This window comes from Pogoniulus pusillus, chromosome 7, assembly GCF_015220805.1.
Source record: "Pogoniulus pusillus isolate bPogPus1 chromosome 7, bPogPus1.pri, whole genome shotgun sequence".
NCBI classification, from domain to species: Eukaryota; Metazoa; Chordata; class Aves; order Piciformes; family Lybiidae; genus Pogoniulus; species Pogoniulus pusillus.
Genome location: NC_087270.1, coordinates 21,347,224 through 21,371,901, shown reverse-complemented (window position 1 = coordinate 21,371,901; position 24,678 = coordinate 21,347,224). Strand labels below are relative to the sequence as shown.

The 24,678-nt window shown below is 40.4% G+C and overlaps 1 protein-coding gene across 7 annotated transcripts in view; it reads left to right on the top strand.

Annotated features, from left to right (window-relative positions):
- Positions 1-24,678, top strand: part of KIF16B (kinesin family member 16B) — a 174,183-nt gene that overhangs the window by 62,805 nt on the left and 86,700 nt on the right. For all 7 annotated transcript variants that reach the window (XR_010302825.1, XM_064146165.1, XM_064146166.1 and 4 more), the window contains exons 13-17: positions 15,172-15,291; positions 16,413-16,464; positions 17,711-17,848; positions 22,090-22,172; positions 22,371-22,459. Coding sequence is in view for 6 of the 7 variants with exons in the window: in XM_064146165.1 (XP_064002235.1) it covers positions 15,172-15,291; positions 16,413-16,464; positions 17,711-17,848; positions 22,090-22,172; positions 22,371-22,459 (482 nt within the window). In the remaining variant the exon portion in view is untranslated. The remainder of the gene's footprint in view (positions 1-15,171; positions 15,292-16,412; positions 16,465-17,710; positions 17,849-22,089; positions 22,173-22,370; positions 22,460-24,678) is intronic.

The following is a 24,678-nucleotide window of genomic DNA, read 5'->3' as shown; positions in this document are numbered from 1 at the left end:
TTCCAGTGGGATCCACCTGTCATTAGTATTTCTGCATCTTCTGTGGTGACAGCTTTTTAATGGGAGCTGTGATAAAACCAGAATTGGAATATTGATATGGCAGTTACTCTGTGATACTCATTTATTTTATGAGTAAATGTTGCAAGGACACTCCGGATTTGACAGTAAAGTGACTGTCACATAACCAGGAATTAGCTGTATTAAAGAAAAGGAGCACATAGGTTTGGTTTTCGGATGTTTGGCTGAGTTGTTAATTGGCCTCTACAGGGAAATACAGCTCCAGTTGTCATTTTTGTTCCTGTTTGTCAGGAAGGCTTTTTTTCCCTTGAGAAGTGCGGCTGATAATGCGGCGAGTAAAAAGTCACACTTTGCGGCAGCTGCAGTGTTGGTGTTTCACATGCCCGGCTGAATTAGGGTAATCCCCTTGCCATTTACCTGCATTTAGAGCCTTTCATTTCATGATCACATTGTGGTCTCTCTCCATCTCTTTTTCTGGTTTCAGTCAATGGAAAGATGGTTGCAAAATCCAACACATTTCAGAGAGGCAGAAGGAAGGAGGCTGTGGTCTGGGCAGCCTTGATTGGTGTCAAAGTTAAGATCAGTGCAGCAGAAAGGCAAAGGAGGATTTTAAGGTTAAAGATTCTTTTAAACCAGAGAAGCTCTATCTTCTTGTATCTCTAACCTGAGGAAATCTGAGACGGTTTTCTGTAAGGAATTTTCTTCTGGCTGATTTCCTTTAATATTACCAATCTCTTTAAGATGTAAGATTTAGGGCAGTCATTAAGACAGTTAATTGAAATGTGCCAGGGAGAGAATTTGGCTATAGTTGCTTTTATGTTTCAATCTCTGTAGTTTTGTCCAAGTATAAGTTGATTTAGATAGGAAATAATTTTTTTTCTCTGTTTTTAGAGTATGTAAGTTTTGAATACCATTGGTTGCTTTTGATAAAGCAATGTTGAGGTTTGTCCTGAATTCAACAGGTAGTATTCAAAGGTCATGAGTTCTTTTTGGTCTTAATCCACCTGTCAACTACTTTTCATTGAGGACATTGTGCATGTTTAAATTCAAGCTGGTTTGTCACTTACCAGCATTTTGAAAAACTACTTTTAATGTGCTCCTGACTGTTAATGGAGGCATTTGAATGAATAGTTCAGACACAAAATCTGCTTTTATTTAAATAGTTAAAAGTAGACTCATCTTTGGTTTGTTTGATTTTGGTTTTTTTTCAAGCAAGGGATCAGGCTGCCCAGGAAGGTGGTAGAGTCACTGTCCCTAGGGGTGTTCATTGAATGCATAGACATGGCACTTGGGGACATGATCTAATGGCCATGGTGGTGTTAGGTTGCTGGACTTGATCTTAAAGGTGATATTTTCAGGTAGGAGCTGGCAAAGCTATACTAATTTACTCTCATTGGCTAAATGGGCCCTAAATATTAAAAATGCTCAGAAGCACAATCTGCCAAGAATGCCATAACCCCCTGGAGTCTAGAGTGCAAGAGACTCCCTCCTTCTGATTTTTTTTCCTGTTCAATTTTAGTTGAACTTATAAAAAATATGATGGGAACTTTACTGTTCAGTCAATACTTGGAAGTCTGTCTTGGCTGTGAAATACAACTTAAGTTTTTTTGTGTTGTGGGTTGGTTTTTTTTTTCTGATTAGATGGGATGTTTGTTTTGGCCTTGGTGTTATGGACTGCTGCCAGATCATAGATTTCTTAGTGTAGGTTGGTTTTAATTAATTAATTTTTAAAGGACACTTCCCTCTGACACAAATAGTACCTGATCCCTTGAATTCTATTTTGGGAATTACACTCCTCTCATTTTGCCCTTTCCCCTTTGTCTGACCTACTCTCTAAATAGATTTTTTTAATGGGTACTTTGATCTTGTTTGGCATTTATGCTTGTGATTTGTTACTGTTTCTAATGAAGATTGAGGTCCTTCTATTATGATACTCAATGCTGTTCTTTAAAACAGTTAAATTACTATCTTAATCTATTGCAACTTACAATGACCCGTTCATTTTTATTTCATTGCTTCAATTGTGAAATAAGCTGTGGTTTCATTAAGTGTAATTAAAGGGCAAAGACATTTCCTGTGTCTCTTCTCCTGGCTTTCAGTCCCTGTACTAGAAATGCTGCAATTGAGAGGATTCTGGTCACTTTTCAGTATATAACATACATAGTTTATGCATATATACAGACCATGTACCACTACAGCTTAGGGGTTTGACCTGCTGGAAAGCAGCTCCATGGAGAAGGACCCTGGAGTCCTGGTGGCCCCACAGCTGTCTCTGGCTTGCTTGTAGTAAGTGCAACTTCCACCCTTCCTCCCTTCCAACCTAGTTTAAAGCATGATTAATGATCCCAGCCAAGTCCTGCGATAAAAACCTCCTTCCACTTGGAGAGAGGTGCACCCCATCTGCTGCCAGCAGACCTGGTCTCAAGGGGCACCCATAGTCAAAGAAGCCAAAATCCTGCTGGAGGCAGCAGTCTCAAAGCCAAGAGTTCAGCTGGTGAGTCCTCCTGGTTCTCTCTAGGTTAGTCCATTCCACAGGGAGGATAGAAGAGAATATCACCTGGGCTCCCACTTCCTTGACCACTTGACCCAAGACCCTGAAGTCCCTATAGCCTTGATTTTTTTTCTTCCAAGGTCATAGTAACCCATCTGGAAGGTTAGCAATGGGTAGTAATCTGTGGGTCGTACCAGGCAGGGAAGCCTTCTTATCACGTCCTTGACCTGGGCCCCTGGTAGACAGCAGACCTCCCTTTGGATGACCTTTAAGATCCCTTCTCACCCAAACTATTATATGATTCTGTGTAGAAGTATCTAGTTGATAAGCAAAGTTTAGTTTCCCCAACAGAGTTTACCAACTTTACAAAGAAAGAGTGTCAACAGTTCTAGTCACTTTGTGATGTACAAGCTAATGTCATTGCTGCCACATTAAAACACCAACTATTTTATGCTTTGAGTACACAAAATCAAATGGATAGTTTTTAAAGAGCATTTTATTCTGTCTTCTTGTGGTATCCTCAACTGTTTTCCTCAGGATCAAAGGGAGCGTATTTTTATTTTTTCCCCAATTTCTGACCTTTTAATAGGATTCCAATATGCATTAAAACTTCATGTAGGTGACAACTTGTATTAGCTGTCACTGACCTAGTGAAACCTAACACATTATTTCTGGGGGAAAAAAGTAAGGTGATTATGCCTTCATCAATTACCAGGGTATAAAAGTAAGATGATTATACCTTCGTCAATTACCAGAAAAGTAGTTTTAAACTCTGTTCTAAAAATTAACTGGAAGAAAAATAGCCTGCTGAAATGTTACCTAGTGGAACTAAACATTTAAATGCAAATGTTAAATTCAGAACTGCTGCACCACCTTGCCTTCATTATGTTGAAGGAGGGGGATTGGAGGGAGCTCAAAACCTTGACTAATACTGCCTCCTGAATGACTTAGATTTACTGGACTAGTGAGGAGACTTTAATTTTAGTAATGTTTTTCCTGTGAGGACTTCTTTAAACTGGCATATTTCTTTCTGCCATATGACTTTCAGAAACAAGAGCAATCATAACTGCCTTCTCCCCTCATGCAGCCTGGCCTTAAACATCTCCAGGGACGTGGCCTCAACCACCTCCCTGGACAACCCATTCCAGGCTCTCGCCACTCTCCTGGAGAAGAACCTCCTCCTTGCATCCAGCCTGAACCTACCTGTGTCCAGCCTTGCTCCATTCCTTCTAGTCCTGACGCTCTCTGATATCCTAAAAAGTTCTAATAAGAACTAAATATGCTGTGCAAGGGGAAAAGGAAGGCACAAGGCTACTGTTGTGACATAGTACACCTGCATGACAGACCAATGAATCTTGGAGAGATCAGGTACATGTTTTGCACAGTAAGTAGTAAATGGGAGTGCTGTTGGTAATGGTGCTGGCAAAATTGCCTATGCTCTGTGAACATGGCATAGAAGTCATCAAGGAATCATTGGTTTGGTTGGAAACATCAAGTCAAACCATTCTCTACCTCTTGTAAGTCTGGTGCTAGCCCATGTCCCTTAACATCACATCTCTGCCACTTTTAAACACTTTGAGGGATGGGAGATTCTACCACCTCCCTGGGAAGCCTGTCCTAGCGATTGAGAACCCTTTCAGTCTAGAAGTTTTTTCTGATATCCAACCTAAATCTCCCCTAGTGCAGCCTGAGGCCATTCCCTCGCATCCTTTCAGTTGTTACTAGGGAGAAGAGACCAACACCTACCTCCCTATCTTCTTCCAGGGAGTTGTAGAGAGTGCAGGTGACCTTGAGAGAGGCTGCATTAATTGCCAGGGTATGATGGCTCTGATCGTATGAAAGGAGATATCTGGACTTCGGCCTGGTATAACCACAGTAAGAAGAATGAATACAACTGCTGTCACTTAATATATCAAAGAATAAGTGCTGGAGAAGGAATAGAATTATTTCAGTTGAATGTCAATAGTGATGCAGAATACACAAATATGAGTTGATAATAAGTTCAACCCAAATATTTGAAAACAGTTTGCATTCTATAATGGATGAGAGCCTGAGTATAATCTGTGAAATTATTCATGATGGTATTTGGGAGCTGTACTTGGTAACATAAGAGGTTACTTTCAGTTTTTTCCCTTCAGGTTGGAACACCACTGCTGGTGTTCTAAGCAGAGCTAAAATCCTGGGAATATTGCTTGAATGACAGAACTAATGAGATAAGGTTTAGGTATTTTTTTAGGGCTTACTGTCAACTTTACTAAATTTTTTAATATGTTTGCCACTTAATCTTGTGAGCACAACTTCAGTAGTTTGCTCTGTTTTCTTCACAATGATTACAAAGCAGTGCGTCTGACAATTCAGAGGAGGAGTCCATCTGTTTGTGTAGATCTTTGCAGAGAATTGTATCTTGAAGTATTCAGATAATTTCTGTAAATAGGCACCTCTCTGAAGTGCATACCTCTTAAATCATGCTACTTCTAATGCATTCAGATACTCACCAAACATTGGGACTGTACCACCCAAGTCATGAGAATAACCTTTGCATTTAGGAGGACAAAAAAATCAAGTAGAGATGGAACTGGTTTACAGTCTATAGTTGGCTTGTGTAAGGATAGTGATCACAGGATGTTAGGGGCTGGAAGATCATTAAGTCCAACTCCCTTGCCAGAGCAGGACCATAGAATATGGCTCAGGTCACACAGGAACGCATGCAGGCAGGTCTTGAAAGCCTCCAGAGAAGGAGACTCCACAACCTCTCTGTACAGCCTGTTCCAATACTCTGTGACCTCTACAGTAAAGAAGTTCTTCCTCATGTTGAGGTGGAACTTCCTGTGCGCTGGTTTGTCCTCATTGCCCCTTGTCCTATAACAGGACACAACTGAGAAGAGTTTGTCCCCTCGCTCTTGACCCTCAGCCCTCAGATGTTTAGAAACATTGATTAAATCCCCTCTAAGTTTTCTCTTCACCAGACCAAACAGCCCCAGGTCCCTCAGCCTCTCCTCACAGGGCAGTGCTCCAGGCCCTTAATTATCTTTGTAGCCCTCCTTGGACTCTCTAGAGTAGATCCCTGTCCCTCTTGAACTGGACAGCCCAAAACTGAAAGCAATATTCCATGTGAGGTCTCACCAGGGCAGAGTAGAGGGGGAGGAGAACCTCCCTTAATCTGCTGGTCACGTTCCTCCTACCTGTGATGGTTTGGGAGTTGCCCTCCCAGACTAGACTCAGACAGCTGAAAGTTAAGGAATGAAGCTATATTTACAGCTTGGCACAATATACGCGCATATAACTGTATATATACCTCAGTTAAAGGTAATACAGAAGCACAATACCCCTCCCAGAAATCAATCAGAGTCCCCAGGAGGGCTTCCAACCCAATTTCCCCTTCCCCATCCCTCTTTCCCTCCCTTCAGAAACAACCAGATCAATGCACGTATATCTCACATGATAAATCTGGAGATCTGAGGTGAGGTGTCAAAAAGATGACAGGGAGGTTAGAGGAAAAAGAGATCAGATAGGTGATATAAGGTACATGTTGTTTTCTTTTCTTTCTTCTCGCAGCTAAGCATTTAATTTCAGTAAAAATATTCCAATTATGTTCAGACCAGCACAGCACTCCAAGGTCCTGTTTGCCTTCTTGGCCACCGGGGCACATTGCTGTTCCGTGGACTCCCAGGTCCCTCTCCACAGGGCTGCTTTCCAGCAGATCACCTCCCAACCACTACTGGTTCAGTTTATTATTCCCTCCCAGGTGCAGGACTCTGCACCTACCCTTGTTGCACCTCATAGAGGTTCCTCTTTGCCCAGCTCTCAGTCTGTCCAAGTGTTGATGAATGGCTGCACAGCCCTCGGGTCTGTCAGCTGAGCCTCCCAATTTGGTATCATCAGCAAACTTGCTGATCAGACTCTGTCCTCTCTTCAGTGTCATCAGTGATGATGTCATACAGGACTAGACCCGGCACTGATCTTGTTGCATAGTTGAGTTTAGAACATCAGCTTTTGTCAGACTTCTGATGTAGTAACAGGTTACTGTTTTGCAAGTATTTGCTCCAAGTATCAAAGAACACTCACTTCATGGGTTTTGCATCAAACTCGAGGCTCCAGCATTTACATGGATTGTGCAGAGTTGCATGCAAGTCAAGGTTCAAGGCCAAAGTTAGAGAGGAGCTTTCACGAAGGAGAGTTACTCTTTACCAGCACCATAAGGAATCAAATGTAATTGGAAACAACATGTCTAAAGCTGATAGGAATTGCATGCTGGAGGATTATCTGTCTTACTTAAGTAGGAAAAATATTCTTCTGTTGAAAGAGAAAAAGTAGAGGGGGAAGCGTGATGATAAACAGTGTCTTTTCATTTGTACTGACAAGCTTTTGTATCTCACAGGGGTGTTTTATTCATGTAGATAAATGCATAAAGGTGATAGAAGAACAATAAAAGCATCACACCCCAGTGACATGTCTGGAATAGTTTGTAACTCTAAAGATAAATTAGGTTTCTGTGGAATGTACAATACATGCATAGCACACAATAAGATGGTGATATTGTGTTGATCTAAGCTCCTCATTATTAGGTAGTTTTGTTAAGGTGTCAAAGCCATATGTTAATAGAGAGAACTGCAGAATGGTTTAGCTTGTGTGTACTTTAGTTGTTTGATGGAAGCTCAGTAATGTATTCAGCTAAACTATTTCTGGTTTTTCTATAAAACCTCACTGATCTATAATTTAACTTGTTTGACTTCATAATGCGTTGACAACCTGCAGCTAAATGCAAAAAGGATTTACAGGTTAACAAATATGAAGTGAAAAATTGTTTGTGCTGGTAAATTGGAGTTTAGTTTCTTTAGCTGTCGAGTTTGTGAGAGAATCTACACAGGCTTTTCCTTGCTAATACAAATTGAATGTGCTGGTTTTTTTTCTTTTTAAAAGTGCCTGTTGTTACTGATCTATAAATCAGTGAACGTAGATAACACTAGAAGTGTTCACAGAATCACAGGATGTCAGGGCTGGAAGGGACCCCAAAAGCTCATCCAATCCAACCTTCCTGCCAGAGCAGGATCACCTAGACCATGTCACATAGGAACACATCCAGATGGGCTTTGAATATCTCCAGAGAGGGAGGCTCCACAACTCCCCCAGGCAGCCTGTTCCAGTGTTCTGTCACCCTCATAGAGAACAAATTCCTTCTCATGTTTACATGAAGATTCCCATGCCTCAGCTTCCACCCATTGCCCCTTGTTCTTTCATTGGACATCACCGAGCAGAGCCTGGCTCCATTCTCATGGTGCTCACCCTTTACATATTCATAAACATGAATGAGGTCACTTCTCAGTCTCCTCCTCTCCAAGCAGCAGAGCCCCAGCTCACTCAGTCCCTCCTGAGATGTTCCACTCCCTGAATGATCTTTGTGGTTTTGCATTGGACTCTCTTAAGCAGTTCTTGAACTGGGGGGGCTCAGAACTGGACACAGTACTCCAAATGCAGCCTCACCAGGGCAGAGTACTGCTGCGTTGCTGCACTGTGGTTGCTGGGTTAGCCTGTGTATAAACCAAGAAGAAAATAGAAGTACTAGATAAAGACAGACAACTGAAACAGTCTTGTAAAGAATTTTTTTCCTCTTGTGTTCTCAGGAATTTCCAGAACTAAAAAATATTCTGCAAATTATAAAGCTAGGGAGATGGTTGGGAGAGGAAATGTCTCTTTAGTGTCTTCTCTATTCTTACCACTTCCTTACGTGGATTTCTTGAAAGGCAGCTCACCCAAAGCAGTAAAAGCAGTAAGGAATCATCAGGTGATTTGTTTTTTATTACAAATTAGAGTTTGAAGTAGTAGTATCTGAAGGATCTTAATGCCTCCCAAAACACAGGAAAAAAGCATTTCAAAAGAAGGTGTCAGTATGAATGCAAAGTGTTTACTTACCTGGATTTTAATCCAAAATAGCTAAAGAGCTGTTGTAAGAATTTCTCTAAGTATGGAATTCACAGGAGTTAAAAGAGATCAAGAACTGGTAACACAAGTTTCTAACATCATTCAAAACACTCTGCTGTGAAATCTGCTCTAGGTGAACCTACTCTGGCAGGGGGGTTGGACTAGGTGGTCTCCCGAGGTCCTCTCTAACCTCTCTCATTCTGTGATTTACTGATAATTTGCATTAAGACAGTAGGACATCTGGGTTTAAATCAAATTTCAAATATTCTCATCCTTTCTGCTGCTATTAAGTTATGCTGGCTCTGATTAAATAACCTCCAGAGATGAACCCACGCACTCTGCATCCATGGTTTTGGAACTATGGAATCACAGGGGGTGGATACCCTGTGCCCTTTTCCACAAGTAATTTGCTTTTCTCACCATTTCTCCAGTTTATTTCTTGCATCTGTGTAAATTAGTGATGTCTGCAGTGTCCTTCTGTTCAACAAGGGCTTGCCTTTTGTTAGTGAATTACTGGTGGATGGTTTTCTTTCCTACTCCTCTAATTCTGTGGTATGCTTGGGTTTGGAAAGAAGCATGTTCTTATGTCTTTGAATTCTGAGCAGTATGGAATTATTTTTTTTCTCCCTGTAGATAGAAAACATTTGTTTACAGTGATTTAAATGGAACACCAAGTGTACTGAATATATAACAGGAGGAAACCCAATTAAGATCCTCCCTTGTGTACAGTTTAAATCTATATGTTTTGTAGAGAGCTTTATGTGAGTGCCAGGCCACTCAGTATCCTCAGACTCTTGCGACCCAAGGCTATAACAGCACATTTTCAATCAAACCCAAAGCACCTGTTAGCCTAAGCATCTGCTCTGGTCTAGTCTGCTTAAATATTAATGCAAAGACTTTTGCCATTGAGTACTTTTACCCATAATTCCTTTGATTTGGTATTATGCCACTTTTTTCTTAATTGAAGTTCAGACATCTGAATGTTACACTGGCTAAGTAAATTGCTGTGTTTCCCTGCAAGTGTCTGCTCAGTGTATTCTCAGGACTGGATGCCAACAGCTAACTCTTCAATATTTAAATGAAAGAATTAAGCTTTTGCACTGGAAAGGGTAGCAGAATTCTGTTTGTTGAAAGGGCAGTGTACTAACTGCCTGTACTCTTGGTATGCAGGGCCAGTAGCAACATATGTTTCACTCTGCTGGTGGAATGGTCAGGCAACATTAAAAGTGTCACTTGGGCCTCTCTTCTTTTGTAATTTAACTCAAGGTAAACCTGTGTGGTTCCACTTTTGTGCACGCATTTAAAGAACTATATTTAAAGAAATCCTAGAGTATTCTTTATCATGGGCAGTTCTGTATGAGGAAGAATCTCAAGTACCTTAGACAAAAGTTTTGTTCTGAAAGTACTATAACATCTCAGCTGCAAGCTTCGAGATGCCACCATATCATTTAATAAAGCAAACTTGATCAGTGCAGAAGGAATGAGATATTGCAACAGCTTTTGTGTTGTGTAATGGTTTGGGTTGGAAGGGATCTTAAAGATCACCTAGTTCCAACTCAACCCTCATGGGCAGCGAAACCTTCCACTAGACGCAAGGGTTTGTTCAACATGGCACTGAACAACTCCAGAGAGGAAGCATTCACAACCTCCCTGGGCAACCTGTTCCAGTTCTCATCACCCTTGCTGTAAAGAATTCTTAATATCCAGTCTGAAGGTACTCTCTTCCAGCTTAAAGATACAAGCCCTTGTAGAAAATCCCTCCCCCAGAGCTTTCTAGCAGTCCTCTTCAGGTACTGAAGGCCTCTATAAGGTCTCCCTAGAGCCTTCTTTTCTCTAGGCTGAACAGCCCCAACTCTTGCAGAAGAGTTAGGGAATTAAATATTTATTCTGACTGCTGAGTCAGAGCTGAATTCAAAGAAACCATCATTTACATATACAACGTAATCACCTCATTTTAACTTTGACTCAAGGAAGTGTTTTCTTACCTTTTATCTCAGAATTATTTTCTGAGTTTCTGCTCTTCGGATGAGTCCATTTGTAGTTTCTAAAGAGAAAACCTTTGGGGGTTTTGGGTTTGTTTTTGGTTTTGGTGGTTTTTTTTCCTCATCACACAGTAGAATCATAGAACTGTTTCAGATGGAAAAGACCTCTAAGATCACTGAATCCAGTAATCAACCTAAGACCACTGTGACATCCTCCCTCTGCAACCTGTTCAAATGCCTGACCACTCTTCCAGGAAAGATATTTTTCCTAATATCCCATCTAAACCTCCCCCCTTACAATTTCAGGCCACTGCCTGTCATTCTGTCACCTGATTCTAGGGGCAATGCCTGCCTCACTTCAGCTTTAGAATCATAGAATCAACCAGGTTGGAAGAGACCTCCAAGATCATCCAGTCCAACCTATCACCCAGCCCTAGCCAGTCAACTAGACCAAGGCACTAAGTGCCTCATCCAGGCTTTTCTTGAAGACCTCCAGGGACGGTGCCTCCACCACCTCCCTGGGCAGCCCATTCCAATGCCAATCACTCTCTCTGTGAAGAACTTCCTCCTAACATCCAGCCTATACCTACCCCGGTACAACTTGAGACTGTGTCCCCTTGTTCTGTTGCTGGTTGCCTGGGAGAAGAGGCCACCCCCCACCTGGCTACAACCTCTCTTCAGGTAGTTGTAGACAGCAATGAGGTCACCCCTGAGCCTCCTCTTTTCCAGGCTAAACAACCCCAGCTCCCTCAGCCTCTCCTCATAGGGTTTGTGTTCCAGGCCCTTCAACAGCCTTGTTGCCCTTTCTTTCAGGGAGCTGTAGAGAGCAATGATGTCTTTGCTCAGCCTCCTCTCCTCCAGACTAAATAGCTGTTTATATTAACTGGAGCACTCCTTTGTGGATAATTCTTGGCTTGCTTTATTTTCCACAGTTTATGAAGGCATCTGGAATACTGAGGGAGTATCTGTAGACTTCCCTGTTTAAGGGAAATTGAGGATCCATGTGGTACATTCAGCTTTCTTACAGTGTAACTTGAGGGTTTCATGGATTTTCTGAATTAGTGTTATTTTAATAGGAGCAGTGACCTTTCCTGCTCTTGACATTTGACTTATGGATTCACTGCTTCTTAAAATGGTGTTTGCTCAAATGAAAATGAATCAAATCATGGCTCAAACCTAATCATTTCTCTGCCTTACAATAGCTTACAGACCTTCAATTTATTTCAAAAAGGGTCCCATTTCCTTTAGAAACATCCTTCCTATGTCATCAGGACTGAAAAAGGGGCAATTGGGCTACTTCTTTCCAGCCTTTTTTTCCTTCTCTGTGGGAACAGAAAGTAATAAAGATCTGTAGCCGATTAGGCTTCTGTGATTCTGGTTTGGGGCAAAAGGGCACAGTTTCATAGCTGGAAGCTTCCTCAGAGAAACTTTTTTTAAGTTTAGCAGTTATTCTAGATACTTGATTAAGAGACAGGCTTTTTAGTAAAATGTATCTGAAGATAGAAACTAATTTATGGCCAGTATTAAAAGAAAAAAGAATTCTAGTTAATTGCAGCTCCTGTCTGCTGCGTTTATTCTAATGCCTCCATTAACAGGATGCTTTCTGTATGGGAATGGTAGTCACTTACAAAATAAGGGTTTGGAAACTCAATTAATTTGTGTTCTGTAATTCTAGTTCTGAATAAATAAGCAGCACATCAATTTTAAATTACAATTGCACAAGCTTTATTTCTGAATATAGCAAAAATGTGTTTAAATATTAAAGACTGGAAAATGAAGAAGCATTTTTTTTCTTTGTTCTTAATTATTTGTGAGATATTTTTCTCATCCAGTAGTAATTTCTTTTGCCTCCTGGGATGTTTGTCTCAAGAATCTTGGCAAATGTTTTGTGTATGCTGGGGGAAAAAATATTGTTTAGTTCTTGATAGTGACCCTCAGCAAGTTTTCTGATGATACCAGGCTGGGAAGAGTGTCTGACACACCAAAAGGCTGTGCTGCCATTCAGCCAGACCTGGACAGGGGAATCTAATGAAATTCAGTAAGGGCAGGTGTAAAGTCCTGCATCTGGGGAAGACAACCTCCTTGCCCTCTACTCTGAGGCCACATCTGGAGTACTGTGTCCAGTTCTGGGCTCCCAGTTCAAATGGTACAGAGTCTTGCTGGAGAGGGTACAGAAGAGGATGACAAAGGTGATTAGGGGACTAGAACATCTCCCTTATGAAGAAAGACTGAGAGAAATGTGTCTTTTTAATCTGGGAAAGAGAAGACTGAGGGGGGGATTTCATCAATGCTTATAAATGCTTAAAGGGTGGATGTCAGGAGGACAGGACCAGGCTTTTCTTTGTGACAGGACAAGGCATAATGAGTACAAACTTGAACATGGGAAGTTCCATCTAAACATGAAGAGAATCTTTGATTTAAGGACGATGGAGCTGGACCGAGCTGCCCAGAGAGCTGGTGGAGTCTCCATCTCTGGAGACATTTGGAACTCAACTGGATGTGTTCCTGCATCACCCTCTGTAGGTGAACCTGCCTTGATGGGAGAGTTGGACTTGATGATCTTCAGAGGTTCTTTCCAACCAGTCTCATTCTGTGATTCTACTAGATTTATTGGGCTGAAGGTGCCAGCTGTTGTCTAAATAGCTACCAATCATTAGTGTTTTAAGTCTTAAACCTTGTCATATAGGAATATTATAAATTCTATATGCCAGTAAATGCTGCTTGTTAAATAGTTAGTATTTTGTAGGTATTTTGGTATGGAAATAACTTTTTCACTTAATGATTTAAGCTGTTTTGTTGTGGGGCTTGTGTTTTTTTTTGGCTTTTACAAGGTGACACTTATATCAAGGAATAGCTGGATGCGCTTTGAATGTCAGAGAGCTACAGGGCAACATGAAACACCTTCCTTCCTTCTGAGTGCTGGAAAGCTTTTCATCTATGATGAGAGCAGGATTTCCTTGTTTTCTCTTGGAGTGTCTCTTGTGTGTTGTGTCATCATCCTGCCTTGCCCAGATGTATCCATACTTGGATTTTTTTTTAACAGGATCAATATTGACAATGTTTTACACTCTACAGGGGAATGCAAACCAATGCAGTCTCTCATCATTCAGCTTTGACAAGTCACTGTGCTTGGAAAAACACATATAACAATTTTATCTGAGTTTTCTGGGGGATTGTAAGAAAAACAAAAGTGTAGTGTCCTGGTTGACTCTGCAGAAGGCACTTGGTGTAGTAGATTAAGGCTTATTGGAATATTCTAATAAGAGAAATTGGTACAGAATCTGAATGAGCAAGGCATTGATTGTGAAAAAATAACAAGTAAAGTCTATAGCATTCATTGGTTTGCTTTGAGGTATAAAGAGCCAAAGTAAAAACAAACTGGCTGTTGGGCACTGGATCTGTTCACTGTTCCTTTGCTAATGTTCTCCACTAACCTTGACTGACCAGACAACAGTGAGCTTTGCTGGTTGGTTGCTGTCTGGGGAGAGAGAAAGAGGTGTTGGCTCTTTCTGGGTTTTCTTTGTCCAGAGGGCAAAATTGGATTTCTGTATCATTTCTAAATTGTATATAATTGCAAATACGTGTAAATATATTTTGTGTACATGCTTGTAAATCTAGCTTGCTGTAAAATATACCTTCATCTTACTTCCAAGCCATCTGAGCTGGTCTGCTAAATCTCATTGGGGGGGGGGGGGGGGGGGGGGCAGTTCCCAACCCACCACACTTGGAAAAGGAGTTATCCTGCTGCTGCCAAACCTCCCTTTTTCTGTGTTTGAAAGCACCAGGAGAAAAGTGTGTGCTTTTTCAACACACACAAGTGATGCTTACTGACGTTGCCTCTCCTTCCTAGTTTGTTGGTTTTCCTTGGCTTATGAGGACTTAGCTGCTTTATGTAGACAACCACTTTTAGTTTGAAAGATGGTGTGCGTATGTGTCCACAGTCTCTGTTGCTGTTATCTTCCAGATAGAAGCCAATTGGATTTGGTTTCAACTTGAAAAATAAATTTCATAAATACTGAAACTTATTTCAAAACAGAAATCATTTTTTTTTTAAACCTTTTAAATTGTGTAGTCTGTCTGATCAGTGCTGCATTGCGTGATTCTTCATCCGGGATTGAAGTGTCCCACTTGTAGTCCTGCTGACTGATGCTTCATCCGACAGATGGCTATAAAAGAATTTGGAGGAATTAAAATTACATGCTGCAAACATTTCCCACATTTATTTACTGTTGGCAGCGCTTCTATCCCGTACACTGGGGGATAATGTTTTAAGTGCTTAGGCTTACCAAGTTTTCAGACATTTTGGGAAGTTTATTGTGCAAGGTTCAGTTTATGTAGAGGATTGCCACAGAGTCTTCAGTTTTCTCCTCAGAATTCAGCATGGCTAAGGAAGAGTTTTAGATTCTCATTGCCATAAGAAAGAGTTCTAGATTCTCTTTAGCATTATACAAGGGTGTGTGGTAGCTTGCTTTTAGACAACATTGCTTTGCTATGCTCTCGATTGATCTCCCTTATCTGGTGTAGTTCAGCTGTTTGTCTGGTGTCTTTCAAATAACACCTTCACAAATTTCCCGAACAGAAAGCTTGGAATCCTTCATGGAAATTCAACAGTCACATTCAAAATGTGAAAAAAAAATACTAAAACCTGCTTTATTTTGGCATGCTATTACAGAAAATAAGTTACATTAAACTTGGTTTAGATTGAGAAGGGAGAGTGGTATTTCTTGCATGGCCTAACAAATAGACTTTTATCTTTTACAGGAGCAAACCTTGGCTCTGAGGAAAGAAGGGATAGGTGTTGTGTTAGACTCTGAACTGCCTCATCTAATTGGCATAGATGATGATCTTCTCAGTACTGGTATCATCTTGTACCACTTGAAGGTAAACAGACATCTGTGTTTCTGTAGCCTTTATACTCCATGTGTTTTTTCCCTTGGTAGACAAATTGTGGTGCTAATTTGCTTTCTAAATCTAGGGCTCATTACATTTTGCCACTACAGAGAAAGAAATTTATCACATTTCTGCAGTAAGAAAAGCTTTTAAGAGCTTGCAACTGATTCAGTTATAGTATCTGTTAATTTACTGTTTAGGTTTATCCTGAGGGTCAATTGATTAATCAGGGATAAGTGTTTAATATTCTTACTGTGATGGTTTGGGTGTTACCCACCACACCCCTTACCATTCTTATGAAGTCACACAGGTTAGACTCAGCTGGCTGGAAGTTAAGGAATGAAGCTTTGTATTTCCAGCTTAGCACAATATACAAGCAGATATTTACAATATATCACAAATATATACAGCTATATACAGAAATATACAAGTTAAAGGTAATACAGAAACATAACACCCCTTCCATGAATCAGAGTCCCCAGGAGGGGCTCCCAACCACAATTCCACCTTCTTTCCACCCCTATACCTTATCCCAGAGTATGTCTTATGTGCAAGATGAGTTCAGAGGATCGGCAAGGGGGGTTAGAAGCAGAAGGATTAGTTACGCAGAAGAAGCCCAGGGAGAAGCACAGACTTCGACAGAGACACACACACACACACACACACACTGTTTTATCTATGTTTGTGTTCTTGCTTTTATATGTCTCAGCAAGCCTATTGAGTGAAGTAGACATCATCATTGTTTTCTTTTCACAGCCTATAATCTAATTTTTCTCATTAAAATAATCCAATTAGCCTCAGGCTAGCACATGTACCCAGGTATTATTGGTGTGACATTCATCTTACTGTTGGGCTTGGCTTAGAATCTAAATCTAGATGAATTGTCTCAAAACTGCAAAAGTGGTTCTGCACAGGACAGTTGAAACTTGAATTTGCTGATAATGTTGAATAATGATGACTCTGAAAGCATTCTAAAAATGCCTAAATTTTTCATGTGTGTTTAATCATGTATTTTGCTCAGGTTATTCTCAGAAGGTGGAAGGATAAAGTATGTTAATGGAAGAGGAAGGGAGATTTCAGCTGAAAATAACATGCATTTCTCTCTTAATTAGGAGGGCCAAACACACGTTGGCCGAGAGGATGCTATGACAGAACAGGATATTGGTATGGAATTTGACATGTTTTTTATATTCTTTCTTCAGTTTTGTTTTTTTTACTTCTGACATACCAATATGTGAACAAAGCTTCATTTGGCTTTTTTGCTAGTTTATTTGGAGGTTTGGTTTTGGTCTGTTTGTCTTTTTTGGTGGGGTTGTTTGTTGGGTTTTTCCCTCTTTTTTTATTTGTCTGTATGTTCTGATGTATTTTAATTTTCCAGCTATTTCAGAGTTGATTTGCTTCAGAAAGCATGACTTCTGGAATAGCTTCTGGGCTTAAAATTCATTCATACACTTGCTCCTAATTTCTTTCTTGCTTCTCTTGAAATAGCATCCTGCTTTTCACACAGCACCCATCAGAATTACTGCACAGCCATTCTCTTAACCTTTGTGTGTAATGACAGCATTGTTATGTGTTGTACGTAAAGCAGTCTTTGGACTGTAGATTCGAGTTGAGGAAAAATCTGGGAATTGGTTAAAAGTAGTTAGGCTGCTTCTGCTCATTTTCTTATTTGTTTCTTATCAAAGCAGCTAACTGCCAGACCTGGCCTGCCTTGTCATGTATGCTGCTTGAGGAAACTGCATATGTAAAATCTTAAGCAAGAGACTGAGAGTCAAGTAACTTAGCTGGCTGTATTTTTGCGGCTTGGAAGATGCTGAGATTATAATAAATACACAGATACCACGAAACTAGCAAACTGGTATTGCTTTGTGCTATCAAACAATACAGGTAGAGATAATCATCCCTTAGTTGAAGGAGAAATAGACAGTAGCATAGCTGATGATAAAAGCCTGAATGTCACAGGATATAAGAACCTTATTTCCCCGTTCCTTCAGTTGCATTTTACATCCTGTCTTTTCACTTTTAAGCATAGCTGCTTTGAGGTAATTACTTCCCAGTGAAACTGATCAAAAAACCCTCTTTCTACATGTTTGTAAACTTCTACTTTTCTGATTTCAGAAGGAAAGAAGCACTTGTGAATCAGGTGCCAAATATAGGAGAAAAGAACATGACACCAAAAAAAAACAACAAACCAACTCAACACACATCATTCCAGTACAGTAAAATAAACAGGGTCAACATTGAAGGCATATAGGATGTGGTGAAGGAAGAATACTTTGTCCCGAATATAAAAAGAAAAGATTCTCTTAGATGTGTAATGCAATGTGTATGCAATAAATTAATATCAGCATGCTAATCTTAATAGTTTTTTTAGGAGACTCATCATGTTGTCTTACTTCTTTTTGTTCAGTTCTTCATGGCCTTGATTTGGAAAGTGAGCACTGCATCTTTGAAAATCTCAACGGTACTGTGACACTAATACCACTGAACGGAGCGCAGTGTTCTGTGAACGGTATTCAGATTACAGAGGCCACACACTTAAACCAAGGTATTACCCAGCATAATGTCAGTTTTCATACAGCATCTTTGTTTCTCTCTGGCCACAGCACTAAAAAACATCAGTGTGTAAATAAAGGGGTTATTGTTTAATTAATTTTAATTACATTTCTTCTCACCTGCAGCTGTAAACTATTAGGAGAGCTGAAGTTTGGGGGTTTCTTCCTGTCAAAGAACTGCCATGTGGTAAAAACAAAAGAGAATTCTTTACTGATTTAAGCCACTTAGTAATTTTGAATATGAATTGATAGTTACCATTTGATATCATTCAGAGTTTATACATAAAATGAACTCTGTGCCAGATTGCTTAGATTGCTGAGATAAGAGAAAGATTATTGTTCTCTATGACTAAAATAATGTCACAGACACCTTTCTTCCTCCCTGAGCTTCAGGTTGGTCCTACTTTACGCTCTATTGCCAACTCTTTTTGTATAGGAGGAGATTCAGCTGGAGTATTTGTTCACTGCACCTGTAGGGAAATGACAGATAAAAGTTGGGGCTGACAAAAACAGAAGGGTCAGGGCTAACCTCTATAAAGAAGTTTATAGAATCATAATTTTAATATAAAAGCAAATGAAAAAGCAGCTGGGACAACTGGATCAAAGGTGCATTCTTGTGGCCTGGAAAAGACTGGCTAGCAGGTAGGATAGTGAGTGCTGCGACAGAGGTTTCAGATATTTTATCTTCAGGAGCACCCAGATTATTAGCCTATTTATCAGTGAGCTGAAGGGGCCTGTTTAGAAATGAGGCTGTGACACAGATTAGCTGCTGAAAAACAATCTCACTTTGCATTCCTGGAGAGAAGCTTTTAGGGTGCACTTACCCTGACAAAGGAAGAATGCAGTATTGAACAAGCAAAGTCTTGCATCTTTTCTGTACTCAAACAAGTGCTTCAAAAGTCTGCTTTCAGAAAGTAAGGATTTTTGATGTAGAGAAGGGATGCTGATTTTGTGAGGTGTCTATTTCTTCATGCAAAAGGGGAGGTGTGTGTGCTTTGCTCTGTTACAGATACAGGGGTGGAGTGGAGGAGTGAAACTAAAAGAAAGCCTAATCTCTTTTGTCTTATGTTTGAGTAAATGCCATTGATAAATGCTCAGCAATAGAAACATTGACAGTAATGGCTGTAAACAGTAAGAACTGAGTTTCAGTGAGTCATCTTTATCCTGCTGCATTTCAAAGCCAGTAAAGGTTTCAGAGAATCGCAGAATGTCCGTCTGGAAGGGACCTCAAAGGATCATCCAGTCCAATGCCATTGCAGAGCAGGATCACTTAGACCTGATCACACAGAAACGTGTCCAGTTGGGACACAACCCCTTTAGGCAGCCTGTTCCAGTGTTCTGTCACCCTCATAGTGAAAAAATTCCTCCTCATGTTTCCATGGAACTTCCTATGCCTCAGCTTCCACCCATTGCCCCTTGTCCTGTCACTGGGCATCACCGAGCAGAGCCTGGCTCTGTGCTCATGGCTCTCATCCTTTACATATTTAGCACCATGAATGAGGTCACCTTTTAGTCTCCTGCAAGCAGTAGAGCCCTAGCTCCCTCAGTCTCTTCTCATTGATGCACTTCTAAAGTAAAAGTTTCAGTGATATTTCCCTCTTCCAGGCATATGTAATCACTTGATTTTTGCATGGTGAAGAGTAGAAACACGACTTCTTTCCTCCCAGATTTCCATCTACAGGGATTTGCAACTCCATAGAAGAGGAAATGGTTGCTTAGTTTTTATTAGTGTGTGAAAAATAGCTGCATAAGCTGACCTGTAGATTCTGTAGCTGACCAGACTGGGTCTGGGAGAAAGGTGGCAGCTATGGCATCAAGTGGGCAAAGCTGATGAAACAGCCAGCTTAACGATGCATGCACAACCCATGTATCCAAGCTGTGTTAGCGTTTAGTCTCACAGCGTCAAGTGCCAACCTCCTGTAAATACCCACTTTAGGTACCACTGATTAACTGCTGATAGATCTAAATGTTTCCGTTCGTCATTAGTAACTGTTCATTTGAAAATGTGTGAAGTTTTTAGTCTGCCATCGAGTTTTAGAAGGAGGAGGCACAGTAATTAATTGCTACTTCCTTCTACAGATTGCTTCCAGCATCTGTGAATTCTGCCTAATGTGGCCTTTTCATAGAAATGTAACTTACTACAGTACTTTTTTTATTCTTAAGAATGTATGGAAGGTTTCTAGAGGTAACTAAATTGACATTTGCAATTAGACTTTGTCCTTTATCTTAAGTATATAGAATCATACAATCAACCAGGTTGGAAGAGACCTCCAGGATCAGCCAGTCCAACCTAGCACCCAGCCCTATCCAGTCAACTAGACCATGGCACTAAGTGCCTCATCCAGTCTTTTAATATGTCAACTTAAGTTTTCAGTCTTTTAGACCAAACTGCCAACCCTTCTGTACTTAGCTTCCCACTGCTTGTTTGGTCTTAATGCATTAAAAAAAAAAAAGTTTATTTTATAAATTAGGAGCCTAATTATATATACATTTGTTTGCATAGCTCCAAAATACTGCTCTGTGTACGTGAGAGATGCTTAAATGACATTCAACAGGCATTCTACTTATATATATATATTTTATACTCTCTAATAATTTGTGTGTTGGAGTCAACCAGTTAAATTATGAGAGCAGAACTCCACAAATGATAAAGACTTTTTCACTTAGTTTTTCTTGTTCTTAGTGCTGTCAGTGTATTTGACAAACCTTTTTTTCTTTGCCATTAAGCACTCAGGGAGAATAAGAATTGTTGCTTGCAGTAAACAAATGGAAAGCAAAGCCCATGGCAAACCCAGCTATGTTTCCATGATGACATTTATGCTGTCCATTGCATGCCTGCGTTTTGCTGGAGAGCTGAATTGTAAAGCAACAGAGAGCTGAACCTGATGCTTGGGAGATATTTGACTGCATGGTTTTGTCCAGGGTATTTTTAATTAGGGAGACATTGATGTTAATTCATATCTAAGTTCTGTAAAGTGGGAATTAAGCTAATTTTTAGAGGAGCATTCCTTATTAAGAACATTAATTCTTAGATGGTAAGAATTTGTAGTAAATGGGGATTGTAGCAATGCTTATCAGTGACTAAAGGACAAGGTTCAGGAGGATGGACCAGACTCTTTCAGTGGTGCCCAGCAACATAAGGGACAGAGGGCACAGACTGGAACACAGGAAGTTCCATCCAAACATGAGGAAAAGGTTCTTCACTTTGAGGGTGACAGAGCACTGCAACCTCCAGAGAGGTTATGGAGTCTCCTTCTCTGGAGATAAACAAACTCCACCTGGATGCAGCCCTGGGCAACTTGCTTTGAGTAAATCTGTTTTAGCAGGAAGTTTGGACTAGGTAGTCTGTAGAAGTCCTTTCCACCCTGTGCCATTCAGTAACAGTCTTAAGAGCAGATATTTTTTCATACTGTGAGTATAATGGAGTCTTTCTTCTGTTAAAAAATGTCTCATAATGAACATAATGACCAAGTGCTTGATTCTGTAGTGCTTAACCTGGAAGAGTTCCATGTTATGACACTAGTGAGACATGACTGACAATATGCTTCTCAGTAGGAAAATATTAATCTTGATGCCATTGTCTTTGAAATATTATAAGAATTGCCCAGAATCTCTTTGTGACCTGCACCTTAGCTGATTAAATACAACAATGGATGTGCATTGAGCAGTATGAGTTACTCTAGGCTCTCGCCTCTATTTGCTAGAAAAATCTAATAACTGCACTTTGAATGATGTTGTTCTACAAAGAGAAGGAAACTGTAAATGAGAGTACAAATTCTGGAAATTTGGAGTTTTCATTGCAGGTGGATTCAAACCTGACTACGATCAGTAGTAGATGGACACCTTTGTTCTCATGGATCTATGGACATTCCTACCTGGTACCTACTGGTGGTTTCTGAAGCAGCGCTGTTGAAGAGTGTATAGATCAGACTGAGGCAGCTGCTTCCACTGCTGCTTCTTCCTATATTTAGCCTTTTTAGTATGAACATGACTGACCTTTGTATGTGTGAACATGTGTGGTTTAGTTTTTAAAGTAGGAAGAGGGAGGAATTAAATGTACACATGGGTTAACATAGCTGTGACTGTGCATTGTCGTGCACTAAGATTGCCAAAATGTTTTTGTTTTCTTCTTGCTTACTGGAAGTCTTTGTTTATGTGTTGCCTGTCTGAAAAATTACATGGCATTTTCAGGTACAGGATGTTGTCAGTGAATGCTGTGTGTTTTTCTCATCAGGTGCTGTTATATTACTTGGAAGAACCAATATGTTTCGCTTTAACCACCCCAAAGAAGCTGCTAAGCTAAGGGAGAAAAGAAAGGTGAAATTACATCAGCGTTCAGTACATTTAAAACCTTCTCAGAATGTGCTTGCTAAGATAGACATACCTTGACTGTTGTAGAGTGCTTTTAAATTTGCTTCTCGTACTTCAGTTAATATTTCATCAAAACAAATGAAGTGAGAGTTTGTAAGCACGTCAGTGTTTGTCTAACGCATCCATTCTGTGGTCTGTTGTTAGAGTGGGCTGCTGCCTTCCTTCAGCTTGTCAATGACAGATCTTTCAAAGTCGTGTGAGAACCTGTCAGCGGTGATGCTTTATAACCCAGGGTGAGTAGAGTCTAAGATGCAGTTGTTAAAATTCCAACTCTTCTTCATTGTGTGTTCCAAACAGCAGGAATAGGCAATAGTCTGTTCTGAGTTCATGCTTGTTAAACACTGGGCTTCTGAATGGAGCCATATCTTCTCAGAAATGTTATTTGAACTGGTCCCTACTAGAAAATGGGGTGAAGAGACACTGAGAAGCTTTTCATGCTCCTAAAACTTGCTTCTGCCTGAGATTTCTCTAGTCAAGATGCAAGACGTGCAAAGAAAGTTGTAGCAGGTGGAGTCCAGCAGAAAACATTTGCATTATGGCCAAGACAGTTCTGCACAAGAGTGAAATGGTAAATTTTACATTTATACTTTCTTCAGAATTACAAGTAAACTGTTATTCCTCAGAAAAGATGCATTGGAAACTGAAAATAACATTTTCTTGACTTGGTATAATACCAGTGCAAGCATTAAAAGTCTGGGAAATGAATGTCTGATATTCTCACCTATACCTCTTGGTAGGTAGCAAAGTTAGGACGAGGAAAACAGTTTTATTATACAGTTACCAGGACATAGACTGTTTGTTATAGAGAAGCTGGGTTTGATGTTTTTTACCATTGTTCTTACGATGACTTACAGAGAATTGATGGTGTTTTGAGCTACGTTTTTTTTCCCCAGTAGCTAGCGCCTGTGTTTTGAATTGAGTGAGAAATGAGGCACTCTAACCACCTATGTGCTTTTGAAAAATTGGCTGTAAATTGAATGATAGGCTTGGATAGTGCAGCATTATTCCTGAGTTTTGCTGTGGGCTTGCTTTTTATCCATTAGAATTCGGAAAATTGGACAGGTAATAATAACTGCAAGTTAAACAATGTCTTAAACACAGTCAGTATGTGTAATAACACTGCTTAAAACGTGGCTGTTAGTCTTTTGCTACTGAGCTACCTACAGAGATCCTTACTTACAGGTTGTAAGTTAGTTGCTGGTAAATTACATCTCTTTTTTTCCACTTAAAGATGAGAGGCTCAAAAATTACATGTTTATTTTTCAACTTCCTTAGCTTTTCAAATAGTTCAATCTGAAAACTTGTAGTGACAGTTGCTAGTGTTACATTTGTGTGGCCTGGGGAAAGTTCCTGTTGCTGCTACCTCTGCTTATTGATGAACTACTGTGGGCTTTTCCTTGACTAATAATGTTAGACTGCTACAATCCTGTTATGAGTAATTGCATTATACTGCACAGTGTTGACCTTGACTTTGCAGTCAGCGTAGGGTAGCACAGATTGTTTCAGCATTGCCTCAGCTTAGTCTACGAGATTTGCAGCAAAATATAATGGCAAAAAAAGCTCCACTTGAGCTGAGGCTTAAGAATCATTTCCCTGCCCAAGGAGTTCATATTTTCTTCAGATAATGCCAAATTATGTCTTACAGAGAGGGGCTTTCCCATACCTCTTATTAAAAAAAAATACTTTTTTTAGAGAGAGAGGAAGTCTGGGGAGTTACTTGATTCATGCAGGAGATTGCAGCAATTTTTTTCTTTTTTCCCTGATACATTTTGTGGATCCTCTTTTTTCCCTTATCAGTTCTTCAAACCTCTTCCCTTGCTTTCCTGGAAATGGATGTGGTGGTTTGGCCCTTACTGGAAGCCGCATGCCCACCAAAGCCATTCTATCACTCTCCTCCTTAGATGGACTGGGGAGAGGAAAAATAGAACAAAAGGCCCATGAATCAAGAAAGAAGCAATTTATTAGGATGCAAAGCAAAAGCTAAGGCCATGCATGGAAGCAGAGCAAACAGAGATGTTATTCTCTGTTTCCCCTCAGCAGATGATGTTCTCCCACTCCCCAGGAAGCAGAGCTCCAAGACATGTAGCGCCTGCTCTGGAGCACAGATACCATCAACAAGTGTCCTCACACTTCCTTCTTTCACTTAGCTTTTATGTCTGAGCTGACATCGTATGACATGGAATACCCTTTTGGTTGGTTTGGGTCAGCTGGCCTGGCCGTGTCCCCTCCCAGGATCCTGCCCATCCCTCAGCCTACTGTTGAGGGGGAGAATGCTGGAAAAGCACAGCCTTGGTGCTAGGATCAGCAGTAGCCAAAACACCCAGCTGCAGCACTGCACAGTACAGCACTAGAAAGATGCTCTCCAGCTCAGCCAAACCCAGTGCAATCAGACAGGAGGAATGTTATCAATGTATGCAGCTGTTACTAGAAATGCTGCCTTTTTCCCCTTCTA